The sequence below is a fragment of the Oryza glaberrima genome, chromosome 4 (genome assembly GCF_000147395.1).
Source record: "Oryza glaberrima chromosome 4, OglaRS2, whole genome shotgun sequence".
NCBI lineage: Eukaryota > Viridiplantae > Streptophyta > Magnoliopsida > Poales > Poaceae > Oryza > Oryza glaberrima.
In genome coordinates, this window is record NC_068329.1 from 3,999,584 (window position 1) to 4,010,148 (window position 10,565).

Genomic DNA, 10,565 nt, shown 5'->3' on the forward strand with positions numbered 1-10,565 from the left:
CCCGACACTATTGCCTTCCCACCATATGTCATTTGTCAATCAATACGTGCAGGCTACTTGTCTTTTCTTAGCGACATGTACAACAATTAGATAATGAGAGAATCAACTATGCTTATCTGATGATTCAATTTGGAGGTGTGTTTTTCCTTCGCAATGCTTGGAAAATGTGATATCCCTTTGTAGGCTTATTTCCTTGATGTTTCGCCTTATCATGTGGTTGGGGAAAATTACAAAGGAACTTTTCTTTTAATACGTAAAAGGCTTGTATATCATTGTATTAAGAAGAAAAAGGTTCATATTACAACTCTCGCCTGGCTATAAGACCGGCAGCTACCTTAGAGTTACAAAGCGGATATCTCGCGATACAGTAGGAAAACCTTTTTTTTAAAAATTTCTCAGCCAAATTAAGATGGACTAGTTGCCTCTAGTTTTCAGTGGCTCAAAGATTACTCCATTCATAGCACCCATCATTTCCTTCGGCGAGGAAAATCCATCGGCCTGAGAGTAGAACACATGGCTTGTCTTGTAAAGATTCCAGAACATCTCCTTGCATGATTTAGGAATGACACCGTATTCTCTAACAACCAACCGTAGCAACTCTCTTCTACATGATGATATAGACTCGTTTATCGCCTCTTTAGCCTCTTCTACTGACATGACATCTTTGCTGTCAAGAACAAGCAGTGACACACTGTTCAGTTTGCCATCCTTGCATTCCCTCTGCAACAGCATATCAGTTGTCAGAATTACCCAATCATAAACTTAATTTGTATGGCCAGAGTAGTAACTGATCCATACGTTATATATTAAGACTTTTTTTGTTTGTACTAAGTTAAACTTTTTCAATCGTAATTGAAAAATGAAGCAACATTTGTAACGCAAAACAAATATACTATAAAATTATATTTAATGGTGGATTTAATATATGAAACTAATTTCGTGTTCTACTTTGATTCAAGACAAATTGAGATCATATTATAATATAGAAAGTACGAATAATTTATTAGAAGCGAAGTAATTAAAATACCTCAAAGCTTTGAATATCATTCTGGAGACGACCACATGTGTTCATTAGTCTAAACAACTCATCATACTCTGCATTTTTCACGATGTCCTCCCAGAGATTTTGTCCCATGAAATACAGTGCTATGAGTATAGTTGGTCCCAATGCGAATGTCACAATTGAATTTTTCATGTATTCCTCCATTGTTGGCACATATTTGCTCCGTTGCCATTCTGCATCTGTCGCTAAAGACCTCAAATAATCCAACCACTGCAAATTCATGTATATATTGTAATGTCAACATACTTATCTACATTGTTGTTTTCAAGCCAATATGAATTTCATACGACTATGTGCATCTTGGTTATACAGAGACCGGAAGTGTTCTCGGCAAAATTGTATCACCTTGATGTAATTGGTTGAGTTCACTAAAAGCCTCTATTACTTAAAAGTTATGAAATTCGTAATTAGAGGATCACACATGAAACTCACCGATTCAACATTGTATTTTGTAACGTCGCGGTTCTGTACTGCGGAAGCCATTGCTCCGAGCTGGTTAACCGTAGAATATAGAGCGAAAAATACTGCTTTTACATTCTCAGAGTAGAACTCAACTTTGTGATACTGATCCCACCTATAACAACCATTAGAAAAGCAGGAACGATAACTCATTAATAAAGCATAACAAACAATACTACCTTTGAAAGAATAAAGTTCAAGAACCATACTTCTCGACTAAGGATATGAGATTTTCTTGTTCTTCTTTGGAACTTCCGACATCGAAAAAGTCATCGGCAACAAGTGTGAGCGCAATAGATTTTGCACACGCAATGCGAGCATCAGACAATTCATAAGGGCTTATGGTGGCAGCAGCAGAGAGATAGCTGTTTATTAGATTCTTCCGCGTAAATTCGAGCTGGTCCAGCTTATTTTCTTTCTCCCAACTGTCAAAAGAAAATTTTGCTGGCACTGTAAGGGTGGAAGTTAAGAAGACAAGTGAGCTAGAGACCTAGAGTATACCAGTGAAATACCTTTCAAGGTGCTGGATTTCATTTTGGTAAGTTGACTGACAAAAGCTGAAATCTTCAGCAGCCAAAGCCAAGAGATCTTCATTGACATGGCACGGCCTGGTTCAGAAAAGTATATTAGCTCATGTATTGACACGATTCCATGCGTAATTTTTTTCAGAAATACGATGCTTACATGTTTTTGGTCTTTATCTTCTGATAAGCCCTGGCATCAAAATTTTCAATGTTCCACTTGTGGTCTAGAGGTTCCAGCGTGGCATAAAATGGAAATTTGAGAGCATATTCTACCTGAAATTAGAAAAATAACTGAATTGTATGTAAACTTAAAGACCAACTGAAGTGGGGATTTTAAGTTTCATGCACTCACCTCTCGAAGGATTGGTGTTCCTCGGATGTCATCGGAGCACAATTTTTCTTTCAATAAGCTACCTGACCAGCAACCCATTTTCTCTAGGATTGGCTCATTTTCTGATAAACTGACTTTTGAAGCTTTGTACAATTCTAATAAGGATTTTGTATCATCTAAGTATCCTTCAACTGAGTTATGGAAAGTTGAGGCTTCAGCAACATGGGACAAGTCATCTGTGTGAGATCACTCACAACAAATTAGATCAAGACAAAAGAGAATAGTATTGCTAAGAAAAGAAACTTTTTGGTATTAAAATACCTGAGGAAACACCATATCCGTTCATACGCAAAAGGCGAAATGCCATTGCGCATGTTGGTAAATCCAGCATTACTTCCTCATCTCTCTGTGACCATAAACTGCATGCAAAGTAGATAATGTCAAGATTAGTCATGGTTCTTAAAAGGCCTTTGATTAGACATGGTTCTTACATGTATGTCTTGTCCAAAATGCGCTTTATATCACTAGAAAAGTGCCGAGATATTCCAATATTGACGAGAGTATCCACCATTGAAAGCTGAGAAAATATATTTAGCGGATACACGGTTGGTACTGCAAGGGTACAATACCATATTAAGTATTTGGCAGTATAGTCTACACACTTATACATCTTTCACAAGGAAAAACAATTCTTACCTTCACCTCCAAATTTATTGACAACAGAATATAGGTATCCCAGGGCTTTATCATCGTATCTGTGGACTAATGCAGCAGCAGTTGCAGCCGGGGACTTGAACAATGATCCATTCGTCCCCTGGAACTTCATAACTTCACTCCAATCCACCATGCTTTCTTCTAGACCTTCAGCAATATAGGCGAAATATGCCTCTTTCCCCAAAGATTCCTCACCAGCCAGTCTAATTAATTGTAAAAGTATTACGACTCAATAGTATTCTTATTGCTATATCCATTGGTTTTTAAAAAAAATAACCGTAAAGTAAAATGCTAGAAGTCATAACCATGATAATTAAATAGGTTTATATACAAAATATGACTCCACGCAGCAGCTTGACATAGATACATAATCAGATACTATTTTTTGTCACAAGGAAAACATTTGCATGCCTTTTATAATAATATTTCAACTGAAACATATATAAGCTTTTCTTATAATCATAATTCCATATTGGAAAATTTTATTTTAAAATTATAACATTACTCACAAAAGTTGCTCTTTTTTTGGGTACAACACTAATCTATTTTGACAACATTTTTTTTCATTAACTTACCTTTTCAATTCCATATCACGGAGGTGAAGAATCTGATCAATACTAATTTCACTGGCAGGAAATTCCAAACCCATCTTAATGGCAAGGTTAACCATAGCAGGGAATGTGAGGTTGAAGCCTATAGGTGCAGCAATCTGGTCATCAATAACAATGGAGAAATTCTTTGCGATAAAATGTAATCCTGCAAACATAATTAATTACTTTTCATTATCATTCAAATCTCAAAAGCATATAAAGACATTGAAACAAATTATTGGAAGGTAACTAAATTGATGTCTATACCTCTCCTTATTTGCTCCGAACCGACATTCCATTTCTCAAGTGCAATAATACATGCCAAAGTGGATAGGAGAATATCCTTGCTGGCTGATGAGTCAAATTCATTGACACCCCACGACCCATTACTGTGTTGGTTTTGTAGTATCCATTCCACACATTCAGGGAAGCATGGAGCTTGAAGATGATCAGTGCCCGGCAATGGCACCATAGCTACCCATGCTATGTCATATGAAGATGGTAAGAACTCCGGGTTCTCCAAGTGCCTACGTATTCTAGCCTCCCGTCCCTAATTTGTGTAAAATGGTGAAGGGGTTTGATTAAGATTTGATGCTCAAACACTTTTCTTTAGATAATAAAATTTATTGCGGCCTTTCTTTTAAATAAGCTCCATCCAATTATATCAGAAAGGAAAGTTCGATATATGTGATGTCCGTACACCATACCATGTTTATCTGACTTGTATTTTCTCCTACCATCCTCCCCTCAACATATCCTGTTTCAACAGATGAAGATTTATGTTACAATGATCAGTATGGCACTACTCTTAAACCACAAATATTCAGCACCCATATTAACTATACAACAGTAAATTTCATTTCATTGAAAAAGTAACTTTCAGAAAACGAGAATTTTAGGTATTGGTCCACCGGGTAATTAACCACCGTCTATCTTCTTTGTACCCATACTACTCATAGACTGTAAGAAATTTTAATTTTTATTAAAATATATATAGCCATCAATATATTGTGGGACCAAAAGCTATGAAGGTTCAGGCTAGAAGAAACCCAACTCATAGTTGGGAAATTCATCACGTGCTTCTAGTTGATGCCTAAAGTACAATAATTAATAATTTATTGTGGCTATGTATTTAATTAAAGTGAATGGTTTTTTCTTATACATCAGTCAACATTTTGAACACTTTATCAATAAATCGACAACTCACCCTTATGTCTTTTTAATGGAGCAAGTTAAAGAAATTATGCTTTGTGTAATGTCTTATTAGTAGAAAAATACTTCTTTTGTCCTAAAATATAACATTTTTAACCCTTGACATGACTATTAAGGATAGGTAAAAATACTTGTTTACCTTCTCGATGTGCGGGACCCTAGGTTATAGTTGGCTTGATAATAAAAGTCAAGGATGGTATGTGTTGTTCAGTGTTAAAAAGACGTCTATTACATACTTCCTCCGTTTCACAATAGCATTTCCCATATTCATAATGATATTAATGAATCTAGATAGATATATATGTCTAGATTCATTAACATCACTATGAATGTGGAAAATGCTAGAATGACTTACATTGTGAAACGGAGGGAGTATTTAAGTTATTATATTTGGGATAAAATTAAACCCAAGAAATTACTATATTTTGGCATCTATAGAGTAGAAATTATGACTTATACAAGTATAATAACGTTTGGATATAGATCGAGAAAACAAAACAAAGCAAACTAAAAATTGGGGTGGTTCCTTTCACCGAGTCTATTTTTGAACAAATATCTAGATCCGCCATATATAATTGAACATATAAAATTAAGACAACGTGATTCAAGAATCTAGACCCGCGCGCTAAATAGGACCCCATGACTCCATGACTCTATCCAACAAACCAAGGTAAGCCAGGAGGGAGTTTGATCTCATATACCGGGACAGGACGACATCACCGCTCGAGTCCCCGTGGAAGGAAGCTGCCGGCGACCGGTGTCGAGCTCGGCCGAGCAGGCGAAGCTGACATGAGGACGACGCATTCCTCCGTTATGCCGCCGGCGACAGTCTAGCACGAATGGGGCGGCCGCCGCCGCCACCGGGAGGAGGCCGAGGGCTCGCCGCCGGCGAGGTGCGAGCACGAGGCTGGAACGGGCTACAGCTTCCATAGGACTCGCCATTGGCACGAGGTTGGATTGAAATGGGTGACGTTAATAATTAACCTGATCTAACTAACAATGTTGCAGGCCCGATGCAAGCATATGGCTTTGTATTTATATAGCCTTGGACGATATATCGATGTTCAGTTTTCCAACGTGCTAGCTAGCTAGCTCTGGAACGTAACGTATACGTGGACGCTGGGACATACGAGATCTGAGCATGGTCGGGCGCTTTCGTCGCAGATTCCGTCTTCAAAAAAAATATAGTAGCAGCCTGGTAGGTCCAGTCCAAGCATGCCTGTGACCTATACCATGTATTTTGCATACCAAACTGGATCATAACCTGCATAAGTGCATTGCATCCCTGTGACATAGGTCCAAGCACGCACGCTTGGAAAGATGCCTGTGAATTTATCCTTTTGTTTTGTTCGAAAGAACTGTTTAGCTTACCTTTTATATATCCGCACGCGCGCAAAACGAGAAATATCATTAACCTATATATTATTAACTATTGCAAACCTTTAAAGTGAGCTTATTTAAATTTTTAACAAAACTTTTGTATATATAGAAAATTGAGTAAATCTCGCAAAACTACATATTTTCTTTCTCATCAAACTATCAAAAAAAACTACAAAAACTACAGATCTAAGATATTCTATTGCAAAACTACGGATTTAACATCCGTTTTAACTTATCACAAAACTACATATTTAATATCAAGTAACATAAAACTGTAGATTTAATATTAATGTTGTCACGAAAATATAAATTTTATAGTTTAAATTCTCCGCACTAATATTGTTTTCAAGTTGTATATGTTGTAGTTTTGTGATTACATATTTATGCTAAACTTGTAATTTTGTTATTTTATTACTAAATATATAGTTTTGGGATAGTTTATCTTATATCTATAGTTTGATGACAAATTTATTTTCTAAATCCATAGTTCTGTGATAATTTTGTTAAAACATCTGTAGTTTTGTAAAAAGTTATTTAACAGTTCGTTAAGAATGTTCATTGGAGTTGCAAAACCTAACGAGTTCTCAAACTGATCCTGAATCTATCCAGCTTTATTTGCCGACTAATATCTCCAGCTTGTCAAACATTCTTTTGGTCGTACGTCATTGATAAAGTAGCTGATCAGCTATCCTCAAATCAGTGCGAGTCTGCGAGATGACACCTGGACTTCTGTGAATGGTGAGCAACGGTTCCGTTGAACGGTGCATGTTTTTTCCAGGCATGTGTTTTTCTGACGTCCTGGTTTATAGGAGAGCGACTCTTGGTGGAATATCCATGGCTCGAGTTCTAAGTAGGGTGGAAGTGGAATAGTACCGTAGTATTGATTCTATTGGACTCTATTTTTAGCTGATAAGAATATATTAACTTCATGTAATTTACTTTGAAAATGCTCCCCTTGGTGATAAGATTTGGCCAACAAAATTTAGACTTTCATCATTAATAATTTCTGAAATGCTTAACTCGTGAAAAGGTATGTGCATATATATATTTGCCTTGAAAATTACCCCTCCATCATAAATATCTTTGAAACTATCCTCGGGAATTAAGAAATTTGTATTAGGTGGAATTACTTATCGATATGGTTGTTGATTTGAGATAAGAAATAGCTAGAGAAAATAAACAAGAGATAGTTCTGATTGGTTAAAATGGGGAACATGTGAATTGAATAGCTGTATTTTAAAATAAAATTTAAATGTTAATGGTAACTTATATTTTAGAATGGATAGATCACTCGTAAAAAAATTAATGACTAAAAAAGGTCGAAGCATGGGATATTTATGACAAAGGAGTATTAGAGAACCCGGGATTATGATAAATAATAAACTATATATGCTTACATAAGAACGAGTATAATAAATCATATAATTAATAGGGCTCCAAAAATTAGCACATTAGATTTATATTTAAGTGAAGAAGAGGGAAGAAAAATAGGCTACAAATTTGTATTGAGCAGTAGCACAAGCTTCGAGATGTATGTACAAGAGCAGGTACAATAGCAGACTATATAAGCCAGCTATAAACACATTTTAAAGAGATAAAAAAAAGAGAGAAGAGCATCGGGCTACAGATCTATAGCTAGCTGCAGCATGGACACCAAGATGTAATGTGCATATGACAGATGGGACCAGGTATTAATAGTGTAGTAAGCAACCATTGCATGAATTGGCTATGACATTGGCTATATATGATTTGGAGCTAGTAGTTTGCTATACTATTAAACTTGCTCTAAGAGGTTGTGACCAAGTATTAATGGCATAGTATATATTTTTGTGCAGCTACAATATAATTAACGTAAAATCTATTTCGAGAGGCTTGTCGATTTTGCCTTAACTAGCGACGTCTAAACATGGAGAAATGTGGAGAAGTCCAACTACTACATGGCACTACATGCATGTATTTTTTTAATATACATGTACGTCCTTTTCCTTTTCAAACAAAGTTTTCTTTCAAATTACTTATCCGTTCTATAATCCGATTACACCATTGTACTCGTTACAATTAAATCTTCACAACAATATCTTACATGATTATATTACGATGAAAAAATATTTATATTTGTAAATTACTTTTTATTATATATGTAAGTTACTTTTATCATATATATATAAGTTACTTTTAGAGTTGACTAAATTACTTCTTAGATATATAAAAGTAAATTTAATAGAGTCTAAAAATAATTTACATATATTATAAAAGTAACTTTGTCACGACATTAGAAGTAAATTCGTTGTAGGGACAAAAATATGACTTTATCTAGAAATTAAATTTAATTAGCACATATCAACACACATAAGTTTAACAATTTTTAAAAGTAACTTCAATGTTAATTGGAAGTAACTTTTGCATGGTTAAAAAGTAACTCTCTATAAATCTGTTTAATCATCGATTGCTTTTTTCCTTTCATTTTTGTTTTTCATGTAGAATGAGAAAAGAAGATACTATTGCATTTTTCAAGTTGAAAGGAGATACTAGATGGAGTACAAACTAGCTATCACTAGCTGTGTAGTCACATCCAATTAAAAAAGACATTCATTAAAGTTACTTTCTTTTTTTATAAGTTACTTCTATAATATATGTAAATTACTTTTAGGCTTCATTGAATTTACTTTTACATGTCTAAGAAGTAATTTAGTGAAATTAAAAGTAATTTAGATATATCATAAAAGTAATTTATAATTTTTCATCAGAATATAATCATGTGAGATCTTGTTATAAAGATTTAATTGTTAGAAATATAACGGTGCAATTGCATCGTAGATCGGATTAGTAGTTTAAAAGAAAATTGTATTTGAAGTATAGGTGGATAATATCTCTCATAGATTGAGTGGTAGCTGTGTAGTCACGTCTATTAATTAAACTATTAGATTAGCTGTAGACGATAATAACATGTTAATTTCGCTTTCGTTGTAGGTCCTAAGCTGGCGTGGAAAATAAATTTATCCTTTAGTGTTGCTCCACGGGAACAAAATGTATGCGGCATCTGTCCCTATATCCATCACTTAATTTTCCATCCCAACTCGTCAAACATTATTTTGCTGTTCATTGATAAAAGTAGCTGTGCTATCGACAAATGATCAGTAACATGACACGTGGACTTTTTGTGAATGGTGGGTGAGTCAGGGTTCCTTTGAACGATGCATTTTGTTTTTCGAGATCGTTAAAAATATGATGCGGTATTTATCACTAAATTAGTTTCAGTCATTTTTTCTCGCTTTCACTTTTATATGTAACATATAAGTATATTTTAAATTATTTTTAATCCTATTTATATTATGTATTGTGCATTAAAAAATTACAGTGTAAATATTAGAACTTCTATAATGTGATTATAGTTGCAGTGTCAGATTTAAAATTTATAGCGGAATTATAATGTAAGCTAGTATAAAAAATTTAACTATCTTTTAAGAAAATATAGTGTCGTAAAGATAATGGTGAATAGCCAAAAATGTCTTTAAAGTTTCATCTACAACTCGCTTCACTCGACCTTTTTTAAGGGAAAACTCCTTGACATTTCAATTCATCCATATTACCCCTTATCTTCATTTCAGTTCAAACTTGTCTTTGGAGCCACTTAAGAAACCACCTAGCTAAATCTAATCAATGTATATCTCTCTTGATAAATGACCCTAACACACCTCTCATGCATATATCCTATATCCTAGAAAAAAATGAAACAAATATACTTACTCCCGGTTGGTGGCTAGAGCGGGCATATTTGATCTTTAGTCCCGGTTCTAAACCTATCAGGCCTGTTACGAACTGGTTTTAAACCTGTCAGGCCTTGTCAGGTCCCCCAGGATCTTTAGTCCCACTTGGTGTTACCAACCGGGACAAAAGATCTCCTTTATATATGTCTTCTTCCTCCTCCAGCCCGAGCAAGTTTCAAAATATCTCCCAAAAAGAGGGGAGGTCATCCTAAAATTTCTTGTGAAATTTTTTTTGATTATATACAAATCAGAGGTGTCAGGTTAGTAACTTCATCCTCCAATGTTTTTTTTTGTTATATTACTTTTGGAACTATGTTTCACACACTTTTTTTTATCTCCAAAACTTTGTTGTAAGTTGATGAGAGAGAAAATTTGTGTGGGGAAAAAGAATATATAGAAATTTTGTTTATTTACTTAAAAAAGTTTTATTCTCATAGTTGAGAAGGAAAATAAAATGAAAATTAATCTTAAATAATAGAAATCTAACTAAATTGAAAATTAAAAGAAGTACAACATTAATATTAA

The 10,565-nt window shown here is 34.5% G+C and overlaps 1 protein-coding gene across 1 annotated transcript; it reads right to left on the reverse strand.

Annotated features, from left to right (window-relative positions):
- Positions 1–227: 227 nt before the first annotated feature.
- On the reverse strand, positions 228–5,863 carry LOC127771244 (9-beta-pimara-7,15-diene synthase, chloroplastic). The gene is made up of 14 exons (XM_052297110.1): positions 5,595–5,863; positions 4,389–4,438; positions 3,949–4,231; positions 3,667–3,847; positions 3,074–3,294; positions 2,869–2,989; positions 2,699–2,796; positions 2,399–2,613; positions 2,207–2,319; positions 2,035–2,130; positions 1,732–1,947; positions 1,496–1,637; positions 1,028–1,273; positions 228–720 (listed from the first exon to the last, which is right to left on the reverse strand). The coding sequence occupies exons 1-14, from the start codon at positions 5,833–5,835 to the stop codon at positions 415–417; spliced, it is 2,529 nt and encodes an 842-aa protein (XP_052153070.1). The 5' UTR covers positions 5,836–5,863; the 3' UTR covers positions 228–414.
- Between the last annotated feature and the right edge of the window lie 4,702 nt (positions 5,864–10,565).

Coding starts and splice junctions, on each gene's coding strand:
- LOC127771244 (XM_052297110.1), bottom strand. CDS start 5,835: ATGGCGAGTCCTATGGAAGCTGTAGCCCGTTCCAGCCTCGTGCTCGCA. Junction 2,797..2,868: donor ATTTTGGACAAGACATACAT/GTAAGAACCATG, acceptor CTTTGCATGCAG/TTTATGGTCACAGAGAGATG. Junction 1,948..2,034: donor GAAATCCAGCACCTTGAAAG/GTATTTCACTGG, acceptor TTCTTTTGACAG/TTGGGAGAAAGAAAATAAGC.